This window comes from Lingula anatina, chromosome 4, assembly GCF_051362555.1.
Source record: "Lingula anatina isolate TDL-2025a chromosome 4, LinAna3.0, whole genome shotgun sequence".
Lineage (NCBI taxonomy): Eukaryota > Metazoa > Brachiopoda > Lingulata > Lingulida > Lingulidae > Lingula > Lingula anatina.
In genome coordinates this window covers 8,702,407-8,717,346 of record NC_141770.1, presented here as the reverse complement: position 1 = coordinate 8,717,346, position 14,940 = coordinate 8,702,407, and the positions used below count along the sequence as shown (strand labels likewise).

The following is a 14,940-nucleotide window of genomic DNA, read 5'->3' as shown; positions in this document are numbered from 1 at the left end:
TTGTCTTAATCAATTGCTCCACATGCCTTCATGACTAGATTCATATAATATAGTACATAGCAGTAAATGCATTCTTGTTGAGAAAAACATCGCTGTTATCTGCATTGGTTTATATAATTGTAATGTGAATAAATTTGTTACAAATTCAACTCTTTCATCGTCTGTATTTACCACACGTGGTCAACTTGTCGTCGTAATGTAAAATTGCTTTATTTATTTTACCCAAAAATGCCTCCAAATTTTGAATAAGAAATTGCGTTGCATCTATCATTCAGCGGTTACATAGAATTTACTGAATCTCTTGGTTTGAATAGTTGTAACCTCATAAAATAGAAAAAGTAATTGGTAGCTATATCTGTACCTTTAAAATATTTTCTTGAAACTGTTTAACTATGTTGCATTGCTAATTTCGGTATTGATTGGAATCGGATAAAACAAAAATCTTTTAATCCCGCCTCATTATTTTTTTAATGAATTTTGCCCAAAAGTTAGGTTTATAACCATACATTGGAATCGAATAGAACAAAACAATCGAATGTTGCCTAATGAATTTCTGATAATTTTTTTCCAAAAAGTCAAATCTGCGCAGACAAAAAATAAAACACGTAGGGCAAAAATTTGGGTGGGTTACCGGGTGAATAGAGGAACCGCCGACATGTCAGATCTGAAGTTACAGGATTGATTCCTAAATACGGTTAATTTGTGTTTAAAAAAAAAAGAGAATTCGTACCATAACTATAAAGGCGAGAAACAAAGTTTAGGGTGGGTGGTTGGGTGAATAGAGCAACCGGTAACGTTGCTGACTGCGAACCAGAAGGTTACAGGATCGATTCCTAAACACGACAAATTTTTGTAAAAAGAAAAGAGTATTAGTCCCATAACTATAAAGGGAAGATACAAAGTTTAGGGTGGGTGGTTGGGTGAATAGAGCAACCGGTAACGTTGCAGACTGTGGACCAGAAGGTTACAGGATCGATTCCCATGGAACATTCATTTTGTAGAAAAAAGAATTGGACTGCATTGACTATAAAAGTTTTGTTTAAATAGCACGGAATTCTTTGGGGCCAATGGCTCAGTTGGCACCACCACTGATTCTAAAGTTATAGAAAGAAAGAATAGGAGATCGAAATGGACTAAGTCAGATGAAACCTTTTTTATTGTTATTTAAATTTTAGTAAGACAAGCACTAGAGAGAACAATATGAAATCTTTATAATTAAACAATGAAGACGTTGAAAGTTATGAACAGGCTTTATTCGTTAAACTTCAGTGATATTAACGCACAGCTCAAAATATACAATATCAAGGAAATAGTATTTAATGTGTTACTACAAAGTACGACAAGCCAAACATCTGAGTTTATTCGGAGTAATCATAAGAATTACGATTCCCTGTGTAATGCAATTGAAATTAATGTGCACGCTCATCCAAACTAAAATAATATATATATATATTATATATAATACGCTGGTAATCATGATTCTTTATAAGGGCAGCCAGAAGTCGCAGATTTAATATATATTTAATATATATCATATTTAATATATATCATATTTAATAATAATAATAATAATAATAATAATAATAATAATAATAATCGCAGCCCAAAGTTCGAAGTTTAAAAGGATTGTGAAATACATGTTTAAACGTTAAATATGTCAAATATAGGTTACATGTGTTGGTTCAGAAGCTAAAATGGGACAATGTTGCCTTAAACTGTAAAGTGCACAAACTAGATTGACATAATGTACATAGACAATCACAATGAAAAAAGTACAACAGATTCGCTCAGTTTAATATATTGGTACAAAATGATGCTGACAAAACAGTTACTTTCTGTTAGGATGTTCGGTCAAAAATAGAAAAATAACTAATACCAGTTCCTTTCGTAATCGTATAAAAGTAAGCAAGGGTTGACTACAAAATTATACACACATTTGCACCCTGTCGTGCACAGTTTGTGTACTGTCTCGCTTTTAGAAACCATTTTCTAATATTATGCCATACCTACTTAAAATTGGAAAAGTCAACTGGAGGTAAGACAGTTAGACCTTTTAGTTCAAAAAGTGTCGATGGAATAGGAAGCGAAACAGAGTGTTCTGGCATACGGATTTTCAAATAACCAAACCCGTTTTGAAATCTGGCACATTCTCTCACGTTAGGAGTCGCCGAAGACCCAAATTTAAACAAAATTGGTAAAGTGCTTTCTACGTTTTGGTGGGAAAATATGTTACAAATGTGGGGCCGTGTAGTCATTTGCCTCGGTTTTTGGCATTACATGCTAGGCAATGCCTACTCACCGTAGTACCATTCAAGGCGGAAATCTAAGGCAAACAGTCACTATAATTCATACATATTCAGTAGGCACGTACATAATTTGCAAGTTAACCCTTCATAACACTTAAATGTTAAGAAACATATCAATTTTAACTGTTGGATTACAGGCTTAATTAATTATTTCAAACGTCCATACTCAGGATTATTGAAATCGAAAGGTTGTAACTTCTCAATGGGGACATATCTTCGTCTCTTGAATGCACTGGCGACTGAAATAACATATTTAAAATGAGAATTTTAGACACACAAGGAATTATTTATTCCACGGTTTTAATTCAATGCAGTAATTGTTCTCTTTCATATATATAGTGAATACCTTGTGTTTCTGCTGTTTACGCAATTTCCATACAAGAGTCTATATATATATATATATCAAAATTTTAATATTTCAAGACTAGATATCGTCACAAATATTTACGAAATACAAGTCGAACTGAGCATTCCAGCTTTCACTCAGCTAAAACAGATAAACTGCCAAAACTTGGGGGTTACATGTAAATTTGTGCTGTAAAAAGAAACCCTGGCATATAATACAATTTTGGAATCCTCCATCTTATTTCAAAGTGTTGTGCTCACGCATTTCTGCCAGTAGTGAGACACGCCAGTCAATCAACATGCAAACTGTAGACTACCAGTACACGTACTTACACGTTGTTGTTGTGGCCGGGAAGAACAGGTAGCTTTGCACATACCAGGCACCATATTCTACCCACGAGGATCGTGGAATCTTTGCCTAACATCATGGCTCCCTGAATGAAAACTTGTCACTTGCAGTTGGCATAATTTGAATAACAATACTGTAACAGGTAAGGTTGGTCGTAGGCGCATGATTGTGTTAGCGAAGTTCTGCCTGCCCAGGAGCGCGCCTCGCCCGATTTAGAAATACACTCTATTCGAAGAGCTGTGTTTCCAGTTTGTTTTTAGTTACCTCCGCCAAGGAGGTTATGTTTTCACAACTGTTAGTTTGTTTGTTTGACTGTCATCAACATAACTCAAAAAGTTATGGACCGATTTTGATGAAATTTTCAGGAGCTGTCAGAAGTGGGCCAAGGAACAGATGATTAGTTTTTGGTGGTGATCTGGATCAATAATCAATAATAATAAAAAAAATTGCTGCCTTGGCGGAGGTCTGCGCTCTCGGAGTGCTTTTCTAGTTTCTCTTGTAATGGACACGTGGACTGGAGAATTTCTAATGAAGAGCTCCAAAATGGGTTTATACAGAGTAATTTTCTGAATGGTATTGGATAGGGTATACCTTTGTGATTTAGAGATCATTTCTGAAATCTTTATCTTTAATATCGAAATATTCCATGCTTAGTCTAATATTAAGCCTAACCATTGATTTAAAAAGATGGATAATGCAAGGAAAATCATGTAAAAGGTACACTATGCGGGATTTACCCGCCAAAATGAAATTTCCTCGGGAAAAACATTGTGTCCTATTAGCAAATCGTTGCTCAAGCCGTTCATGCATTTAGATTCGATGTTTTACTAAATTTTTTATTGAATGATTGGCCAGCCATTTGGAATGTAATGTCTTTTTGTGCACTTCAGAAGTAACTATCGACGTTAGGTACTTTTATCCGAGGGGTTTACAGATTTTAAGGTCTGAATAGGGAAAGATTTGTAGCTTTGCAGAATAAGTAGACATTAAAACATGATTTGGGGGATTTTTTTTTTTCAAACGCGTACAGTATACATGAAAGATCAAAAGCAAGGGCTGTAAATATTACCAAATTTCTTCAAAGAAAAATTAGTTATATTTAGAGAAAAAACTAGTCCTGCAGAAGAAAAATAATAATAATAATAATCCGATATGTTTATTGATACTCCGCAGAACAGTTCAGATGCGCGTGAAAATAAAAAAAAGTTCAAAATCTAACATTTGAAAGACTGGCAAGAACTGATAATAGACAAAATATGTTTTTTTTAGAACAAATTCTACTGGGGAACCTTTTGACATTAGTGTCTTGTTTTCATCGAATTCCATCAAAAACAAATTCAGAGGTTGTAACAATTTTAAAAATGCAAATTACCTGCTGTGTCATTCGTGCACTAACGCACACACGCATGTAACCACACTTCGTACTATGTGGTCTTGTTGATGTTTGCACACCAAATCGAACAGTGGCCAAATTTTTTTCATGTTTTTAAGATTCCTGGCTGTTTTGCCAATCGATGTTCTTTTTGAAGTTTTCTTTTCTTTGCACTAAATCCGAAAATAAATATTATACATGACGTAACTGTGGATGAAAATTTACATTTGCAAACATTTGAATCAGAGGCGACATGTAGACATGGGCGGTTTACAAGATTATCCAAACCTTGGCCAAATTCAGAATATTATATATATACAAACAAATCTGAAAAGGTTACGCCAAAATCAGCGTACTTGTAGTGACTTTTCACATTCACTTCTAAAAATTAACTCTGGTTCTCAGTGCTCAGCGATGACAAAATAACATGACATTGGCATGCAGGAGTGATATCTAACCAAGCCCGTCTTTCTCAATTACCCCTTACTCCCCCCAAAAATTTTAATGTATAACATTTCAGAACAACTTAACTTAGAACGCTCCTCTGAACATTTTAGACATGTTTTTCACTTTAAATATTCAAACCAAACGAAGTAATAATGTTTACATACACTTTGATAGAATATAGAATTTGCCATTTAGAGGAACAAAATACTTTGAATAAACATTTTTAAATTATAATTCTGTAAAATACTTAAAGGGATAATAACTCTTTGTATGAGATCTATATTTCACAATAAAAACATTGTGAACAACTCATAGAAATATATTGTATTCTGTTGCACAAGAGAAATGGCAGTTATAGCTATTATTCTGATATCTTAGCTTGTCTTCAGACCACGTGACCTCCATTGATGGCTATACTCTGTTATAATCTCTTAAGAGATTTTAACAAAAAAACCAAAATTTTTAGAAAAAAACCAGGGACTAACTTTGAATGTAAAAATGGATTCATTAACCATTGGTAAGTATTGGAAAATTGTTGTTTACTCCAGGAAAATTCATTTATTGGCCAAAACGAAGAGTTATTATCCCTTTAAATAAATAATTGACCAAACTGTTAGAGTGGACTTAAGTGTAACAGATAAAATAATAATCCCTATAATATAATTAAAAAGCATAGGTTTTGTTTAAGAATCATGAATTGTTTACTATCTTTTGACCAAATTGACAAAAGTTGACGATCTAAGAATTCAGTGACTTTTTTATAATACTATATCTGAAAATTGGGCTTCGCAACAGCTAAGTGATTTTGAAATTATGAAATGCAAAAGGCTTTGTTTAATATCAGTCCTACAGAAACATTTAATGAACGAACATATTTAAATAAAGTCCGTTTCCCGTTTTTGTTTTTAAACACTTTTGTTTTGTCTTAAACGGCATATAATTATCACAATCCTGGCAATTTTTGTAGCCAACAATAGGAACAGTTTTCTTATCACAAACACGACTAAGATCCTATTCTACTACTGCAGTGTTTAATTAATTTTCATTATTTTTTTTATTTATTTCGGACAGCAATCTTTACCCCACCCATGGTTTAATTTTTTTTCTGAAAAGCAGGTATTTGATCCCCGCCCAGCACTGAAAACACCGAGAGCCAGAGGAAGTTTATTCACAACCACAATGCCATATTCATACTTGTTAAAAAATCGTTATAGTACATGTGGACAATTCTGCATTAACGTGGGCACATGTTGGCCGTTACATAACGTTGAGGTTACTAAGGCATTATACGTTTGATTAACAGTGTCTTTTGTAGATTTACATCTTTCCCTTTTTTCGAATGCACACACGATAAATGTTATTAAAAGTTTCCTATATGCATTTTACGTAATGCATTTGTAATGTCTTTCCTTTCCCAGAAGTCAACATCATTTAAAATGAATAAGAGTACATCTTCAAGTTCACATCGAGGTGTCAAGTTGCAGATTTGCCCACACATATTTTCAGTGACAAATAGAAAACATTTCTCTTCTTGGAAATTAATATATGGCAACTTTAAAACAATCACTTTATCAATTTTATACATTTATCATTTTTATACAGACATTATTTCTGTTAAATGATAACTTCAGGTCTAACGTTTCAGGTTCGAAAAGGAGCGGGTATATATCAACCCCGACCCAAAAGTATACAAATTTCCCTCGTAACACCATGATCAGATAGAGCACTGTACTACGATATAATAACATACAATTACCAAAAGAAGCAAACCAGCCACATGCAGGGCGGACGCTTAGTATGGATTTAATTTCTATGAGAAATTCCATAAATAAAAGGCTTATTTTATTCGACTTTTAAATTGATATACGTTTTGGAGCAGAATGTTTCAACCAAAGGCAAACATAACATTCCGTACTAAATGTCGTCCCTGCAAATCAACAAGCAGACAAGCGTCGGCATAGGAAGCAATCTTGGCATGGGTGTGGGGCTGTGTATGTCGAAGACAAAACGTGTCTCTGAGTAGGACGCTTCTGATATCTTCGTTAACGGTTGTTAGTGTCACTGGAATTAAAGGAATAAATTCACATTCCTGACACAATGTCTAAAGATCTGATAAAACAGTACATGTTCATGGCAGTAATTCGTGTCAGTATCCTTTGCGTTAGAATTAACAAATCCCAATTAAGCTTTAAAATGATACAAGTATATATATTTATATTTTAATTAAATATTTTATTAAGATATTGAACCCTCATGGAAAGCCAATGGAATTAGAAACAAAAGGGTACCCAAACACTGATGGAAAGCTAAGAGAAAGTATCCTTCACGTCAGTTAGATGTCCGCATGGTCAGTATGTCTAAAGAGCACCGTTTCGGGAATATATCGTCAATGCAAAACTGAGAAATGCTAAAATACATTTTCTATTATTCGTTCGGAACTTACGAGATACTGCTGCCGGTTTCAGTGCCATCTTTTCGGCCTACATGTGGCAGTAGGAGTATTATGACATGGAACATCCTTCTTCCCACATCTTCTACTGAACTTGGTCCTATCTGAGCACCTCTCACCAAAAGTCTCACCTGATTTACATAATAAAGAAGAGGTCTCCAACTTTCCGTGTAGACGATTCCGTTTGAATTATAGTTTGTTTTTTTGAGAAGGCACAATAAGTCTCCATCTCGAAAAGAGGATTAGGGGGTTGATAAAGTCATAATGACACAAACACAACAACAAATAAATAAATAAAAATAAAAACGCGTTTTCAAAGACAACATACTTGATGATGCGTGACTGGGCTTTCGTAGGTCGATGAACGAACCATGTGATAAACACTAAACACGACTGACCAATGGACATTGTTATATTAACCTCAGACCAATAATATTTATAAGACATATTTACAAAGATGTCTTTGCGGATAGAAAAAAATATAAAATTGCGTCTGAATAACAAAAAAAAAAAAAAAAAAAAAAAAAAAAAATTACTGGGAACTGGGACATTCAGAGTTAAGAAGCTGATCTGCACTTTTGTAAATATAAAAATAAAATGCTCGCGTCTTCCATTTTGTGGCAGCTCTTTAGCTGATTTGAAATCACTTGTATAGCACAGCAAAACAGCATTTATTTTCATTGAAAGACTGCTTATGCATCTAGCACAGTTTTCAGAAATAAAAAAAAGTTTTTTTTCAAAATTTAATTTTTTATATAATTTATTAAAACATAAATTCAAAATTAAAAGAAGCAATTATAACATTTAATTTCTCACATCTATAAATTGTTACAAAAGCACAAGTACAATTTGTATTTGTATTGTTAAAACAATAAAGCCTTACCGTTGGCATTGTTACTAATAACATAACAAAATGAAAAATTAAAAGATTTAGTTTCATCTGTCTCCTCACAAGACAGGATAATTAATGAGCTCACTTATGGTCTGATTTTTTAAACTTTTCATCACCTGTGCTATATATTTTATGAGCATATTTTGGACAAAGCAAGTCGAGATATGAAGTAACTCCATTAACATACACATGTATTATTTTAGTGAACTGCATGTAAAAGGGACAAAATACCAGAATTATCAATCTATTCAACTTACTTTCAGCTTAATAGTTCAACCTCTTTGTTCTACAGACAATGCATTTCTTCCTGTTAACTTTGAACAGAATCATTTGTCAGTATTTGATATACTGCTGAAAACAATTATAAAATTTCATAACAAAATTTACATACTTAAAAACAAGACTTAAATGTAAAATTAATAATAATTCAAATACTCAAAACAAATAAATTGTTTCATGGCACTTAACAAATAGGCATATAACCTGAATGAATAATTCAAGTCAGTCTATGAATTGAAGCAACAGCCTTAAAATATTTTTCTTCAACTTATACTGGATATAGTTGGGAATTTATATTGCACATATTAAAAAAATCTGAAGATCTTTCCTTCCAGCTGGGCTGAAATCAAGAGATGTGACACTTCCTTTTTCTTTTCAAAATTTCAAAGAGCAACATGCAGATTCGCTCCTTACTTGTCTGCAGAATAATTTGTACCACTTCCTTTCAATCATAAAATTAAGAGATAACAACTGTTCATTTTGGCAAAAAAAAAAAAGGTTTTCCTGGGGTAAAGGACAATTTTCTCACATACTAACCAATGGCAAATGAATCCTGTCTGACATTCAAAATTAGTCCCTGTTTTTTTTTCTAAAAGGTTTGTTGTTTTTTTATAATATTCTCTTAAGAGATTTTTACCGTAACAGAGCTTAGCCATCTATGGAGGTCACGTGATGTGATGGCAAGCACAAATTCCAAAATAACTGTGTTAACTGCTATTCTGATGGTAAAGCAGAATGTTTTATATTTCTGTGAGTTGTTTACAATGTATTTATTGTGAAATATGAATATCATAAGAACAGTGGTTATCCCTTTATATTAAAAATAAAATTCAACAAAAAACACCAGCTATTGATGATAACATTTGCTAATACTTTTCTATCAAATTAAGGTGATAGCCAATTCAACACATCACAAAAAGTCAATTGTTGCTCATAGTGAATATAAAAAAAATTGCGATAAAAAATATGAGATCAAATGTATTCCATGGATGTTAAAAATACAGATTAATGCATTTTTTCATTTAAGAACGTTAATTTCTATAAATTAATGTGATTCAGTATGTTTTCATATTAACCATTTCTTCAACATCTCTGTTTATAGTTTACCATACAACTGCAGTTCCCAATAATAAACCTTTCATGTTCACTTTTTCAAAACTCGCTTAGATTTCTTATTCCAGACATGAGCCTAGGTTTCAAAAAAATCTCTGCATATTTATCGAATCTCAGACAAGACAAATCTCAGGAACCATCAGAATTGATTTAAAAAACGTGGAATTCTGCATTTCCGTGGTAGCTTATGTCTGATATTCCTTATAACTGATAAATAACGTGTTAGAAGTTTTAAACCAACAGGGTTGTGTCTGGCCTTTACAACATCAACCTCCATACCATTTATAGTTTCTTTGCTCATGAAAAGTCTTGCCCTGCATCTGTCATTTGTATATTAAAGTTCTCACAACTTTCAATTTGGTTGACAACTTCAGGCTCTAATGACTGGTTAGCAATTATGTTTAAAAAGATTTTGCATAGTTCACAAGAAATAAGTCTCCACTCCCTTGAAATAAGTGAATAGAGCACTTTACTTAAAAAAACTAAAAATTGCATGGTATAAAGGTGAAGAATGAAAATCACATTCCACTATAAATTTTCTAAAATATTGCAAAATCTGAAAAAAATATTTTTGATTTTTGATAAATCATATCAATATGGTTATGAAAAAAAAACAAACAGATTTTTACAAAATCTTTTTAAAAAAGTCTTCACAAATGGCTTGGAATCCAATTAAAAAAAAACAATTATCTTAAAATACACTTTCTCTTATTCCTCCCTCCGTAAATAATATAAAACATTTTAGTTTTGATTTTTTTTTAAACAATTAATCTACAACCACATGCTCATTTTTATGGCTTTACTATCCAGAAGTTGCAGGACATTCTCCAGAACCCTGAGTTTCACAGGCTGAAAGCTATTACCAGCATTATACACCCTGTAAATCTGGTAATTTTTTTCCAACATCTGTGCAGCCATAAGCTCTTGGGACGAGATCTCAAACATGTCCTTATTTTCTGCAAAAGTACTTTTCACTTCAATAAAGACCTCCTTTTTTTCAGCAATCCACTCAATATGGAAATCATAAGGCTTCCCAGATTCTTGTTTCTCATTCACCCAATGGATAACAAGGTATTTCTTCTCTATCTGCTCCCTGAACTTGGCCTGCAAGAAACTGTTCACCCACTTCTCTCCCCATTCCCCGATATGCTTCTTATCACCGACAAGAACCTCAGCAACTGGAGGAAGTGCAGTCTCTATATTAATACCAGTAGTGTCTTCATATTGCACTTGTTCTATGCTGTCTCCGGGGCCGAATAGTGCAGGTCCCAGAGAGCGAGGTGGTGAGGAAAACAGAGAAAATAAATCCGATTCTCCGCCACGGGATCCCATGTCTTGACTCCCCTGCTGATGATGGTGTGAAGGGTCCACATGCGGACCAGGAACACTGAAACCAAACTGAGAGGGTACACCAAACTGAGGGAGGGCTTGGTGCTGCACTGTTGGAACACTGTCAGGAACATGCTGGGTTTGTTCTGGTCTTTGGTTGACAACTGAAAAATGAAGGTCTTATTCGTATGATTTCAGTTATTCTTAAGCATATCTTTCATACTTATTTTCAAAGATTTGCTGAAGAAGTTCAGTTCCCATTACAAATCACATCAATTATATGGAGTTGAACTCCAAACAGTCATAGAGAACTTTAGTTATTCCCAATGGAACTTCTTTTCCAATGTACAGAGAAAAAATCTAATTAAAGACCACAACCATATCTCAAAAGGCTAATAAGGAAAAAAAAATGCAAACTTATCAGAATCAAAATGCATTAACTGCATTGCAATTTAAATCTCTGATACCTTGTCCTGTATTGTCAACAGGTCTTCCAAAAGAGCCATCTTCAGTCGTGCTGCTACTCTGCCCTTGGTCTGATGGAACTTCTCGGCCGTCTGCCTTCATCACTTGATTCTGTCCACTAGATGGCTGTACTTGAGGCAAGATGGGACCAGCTTCCACCTGCCTGAAAGGACCATGGTCAATCTGTGCTCTCTGAGATGCATGGGTATCTTCATCTTTTACATGTAAGTGCAATGGCTCAGAAATTGGAGCACTGCCCATTGGAGGCTTGCCTGTAGCTTGTGGTTGGGATCTTTCTGAAACCGCAAATAATTTTTTTTAAAATTTTTTTCATGGACTTATCAGAAGTTCATGATTTTAAGCTATATATAACTGTTCACAAAAAATTGCTCTCTGACTTAGTTAATGTAATTCTGACTGATGCTGTTTTACGCAAGTCCACACTGCAATATGTTTTCATATAAAAATAAAGTCTTTAAATGTTGTAATACAAACCCGAATCAGTAGGTGGACCCTTCTTTTCCTTTGGTGGTGGGGGTGGCCAGGCTGTAAGTTCTCCTGCCTCTGGAGGGTTCTTTTTCTTCTTTGCTTTCTCATCTTTCTCCGTCCAGTTAAGGTCATCAAGAGAATGCTCCTTAGATTCTGATGACAGATCAAAACATTTTGTTGATCAAAATATCTTTCAGAAATATCAAATAATATTCGTTTGTCAAACTTAAGTATGGAGACTAAATTATCACTGAAATCACAAAAAGACTAGTGGTACTGATATATCCTGATTTTGCAATTATGATCAAAACTAAATTGGCCTGGCACATTATAAAATTGACACTGACTTGACTCAACTCCTTAAAACTAGTGAAAGTTTTGGCCTGTCTAGCTGCAGCGAAGTATTTGAGCAATTATGTTTCCTCTAGACATTCACTTAACAGATATTTGCCAAATGAAAATCCTGCCAAGAAGCAAAAACAGCAGAAAACTACTGAATAAAACTACGAAAATCCACATACTTTCAACCAAAAGAATCAACCCAGGCCGATTTACAAAACTGTCTGATATTTTAACTCCACACAAGTAAGACACTGTCAGAGTGTAAAGAGACTGATAATGGCAAAAGGCTCAAGCTTCTACTACATTGTACCAATTCTTATTCACAACTGTCCATTCTTACCAGTCTTTTGAGAGGGTCTTATTAACAGCTGGTCAGGCTCTGGCACCGCCCATCTTTCCTCCTCTTCAGGCAAAGCCTTCATCTTCTGTTCTCTCTGGAAGTCTGCATCTGTCATCCCACCATATGGCTTCTGGATGTGCATCCTCAAAACCTGCAGAAAATTCAGGAGCCCAGTCTCCAAATCTTGTGCAGAAGCTGGAAGGAAAATCTTCACCAGCTCCTTGTCCATATCTCTGTAGGATTTGACGCTGTCCTTGTGGACATAAAACTCGCGCTCGTTCTGCAAGATGCACTTTTCTTGCACGGTCACATTAACATGTGGCTTGCCTTTCAGTCTGTACACAACATCCAGCTTACTGCTTTGGTAAAATATAAAAAGTTTCAAGACAGCAGACACCTTCTTTTCTTGCAGTTTCTTGTACACAGTGGGGTGGGAGGAAAACAAAAACTGTTGTATATAAGGCACCACTTCATGAATATATTGCTGAACTTCTGGGCTTGGGCGTGTGCTCTCTGGGACCACCTCCTGTTCTACGCCCTCGGAAAGAGTTTTGATTCCAACAGCCTTGAAGAAAAATTCTGCCCTTGACCTCAATTCAGTAACTTGGTCCTCTGAACTAGATTGTTGAATACCTGTAAAACATTCAGATATCACAGCAAATTAATATTTATAGTTGATCTTTTAGCATGAGACAAATCTTAAATAAAGGGTCCTGTCACAAAGAAGTACTAAAATAAAGGTATAGTAACCATTTTTTAATTGGCTGAAATCAGAAGAAATGTTTCAACTGAAGGGTAGTAAGAGACATTCCCTTCATTAGACTTAAAACAGAAAGACATCTTTAAGTTAATAAAAATATACTTTTTTTTTTAATAATCACTTCGGTGCTTTTAATGGTTTGAATATAACCTCAAGAAAAAAATCAAGATATGTAAACAATCATTTCTCTCTGTACCTGCAACAACAGGTTCAGCCACCAGTAGGATCTTCTCAGCCACCTGTTTCTTGAAGAGCTCTGCAAGACGTGGGTCATCTGCCAGGAGCGGCTCCTCTTGAACCTGAACCCACTTGTTGCTGGAGGTCGGTATCACATCAGCAGTTTCCAATAAATGTTTCAACTGCCCCGCAAAAATCGAGTTCAATTCAACAGTGGAAGAAGCATCTGAGAGTTCCGAGAGGATTCCTCTACCTTTTTGGCCAACAATGCCACTTGGATTTTCCTTCTTTTTACATTTCTGGCCAAGTATTTCAAAAATCTTGTAAGCATGGAGTGTGGCTGCATGGTTGGGCACAGGGTTCTCTTCTGCTATTTCTTGTAGAAGTTGAACATACTCTTTCATAGTGGGGGTTTCCATGACTTGTAAAATACCTCTGAAGAATGCTTCCATGTCAGGATAGACATGGTCCAATTCCCTCTTGTATTTCTTTTTTAGACCAGTCATTCCAGCATCTTTCCCCTGTGTGCCATATTTCTGCACCAGCCCCGTGGGGTCATGCCAACACACCATCTTCAAAGGCAGAAATTCACCAGCTACGAACGCATTGGTCTGGTAAGTGACGCCATCTTCTTTAGGAACAAATATGAAGTCATTCTGACCAAACAATTCTTTCAGTCCATCTGCTATATATCTTTCAAAATGCCAATACACATTCTTCATATGCCTTACTGTGGTGACAAATATTTGACCTTGATTGCTTGCCTCCGACCATTCTTTTAGATGTTCAAGTACAGCTTCATTAGACAACAAAGCCTGTACTCCGAGTTCTTTGCACAGAGATGATTTCAACTGAATCCCCCTGGCAAGATATGGGACATGCTCTCCTAGCAGGCTTTCTATTGCTTTGTGCCTTATATATATGGTGCTGCCATGCAAAAGTACATTTTCCATCTCTAGATGGTCACTGGCACCACCTCTATTTCTGAAAGCACCAAATTTTCCTTTCTCTGATGGTATCCATGGCAACTTTTTCACATTCATGAAAAACGACGACTCCACTTGTTTCAGTTCTTTTTTGTCCTCGTCGTAAACTGTGGCCCATTTGTAATTGGCATACTGAGCCTCCCACAAGCCATCTAATGCCTGGAGTAGAACCACCATCTGGTGGTATTTGGCTGGACTGTCCACTTGGCTGGTCAGCTGGTCAAACTGTGGGCAAACCTGGTCATCAATGAAGTATCTGCCCTCATATGCAGGGAACAAGTCCTTCATCCAGGCCCAAGGAGAAGAATCCTGAAGTCGAATAAATTAATTCTAAATTAAACCCAACACTGAAAATAGTCAAATTCATTTATTTGTTTGTTATTGACTATGAAAGGTACATAATGAATTTCAAACCTTTATTTACATACATAGGTTTAAATTTTCTTGTTAACCTTCAAATATTGAAAAATACTTTTCCCCTTATCACCAAGACATATCAT

The 14,940-nt window shown here is 35.0% G+C and overlaps 2 protein-coding genes across 2 annotated transcripts in view; both read right to left on the bottom strand.

The window, feature by feature from the left end:
• Positions 1 to 1,231: 1,231 nt before the first annotated feature.
• On the bottom strand, positions 1,232 to 7,575 carry LOC147762242 (uncharacterized). The gene is made up of 4 exons (XM_087012046.1): positions 7,263 to 7,575; positions 6,735 to 6,880; positions 2,985 to 3,085; positions 1,232 to 2,545 (listed from the first exon to the last, which is right to left on the bottom strand). Exons 1-4 carry the CDS (start codon positions 7,288 to 7,290, stop codon positions 2,506 to 2,508), a joined length of 315 nt encoding a protein of 104 aa, XP_086868172.1. The 5' UTR covers positions 7,291 to 7,575; the 3' UTR covers positions 1,232 to 2,505.
• Positions 7,576 to 8,388: 813 nt separating this feature from the next.
• The window catches only part of LOC106168377 (uncharacterized), a 38,723-nt gene continuing 32,171 nt past the window's right edge, over positions 8,389 to 14,940 (bottom strand). Inside the window, exons 29-33 of the mRNA XM_087011280.1 lie at positions 13,474 to 14,749; positions 12,518 to 13,150; positions 11,842 to 11,988; positions 11,349 to 11,642; positions 8,389 to 11,045 (exon numbers count right to left, since the gene is read on the bottom strand). Coding sequence (XP_086867406.1) covers positions 10,324 to 11,045; positions 11,349 to 11,642; positions 11,842 to 11,988; positions 12,518 to 13,150; positions 13,474 to 14,749 — 3,072 coding nt within the window. The 3' untranslated portion in view covers positions 8,389 to 10,323. The remainder of the gene's footprint in view (positions 11,046 to 11,348; positions 11,643 to 11,841; positions 11,989 to 12,517; positions 13,151 to 13,473; positions 14,750 to 14,940) is intronic.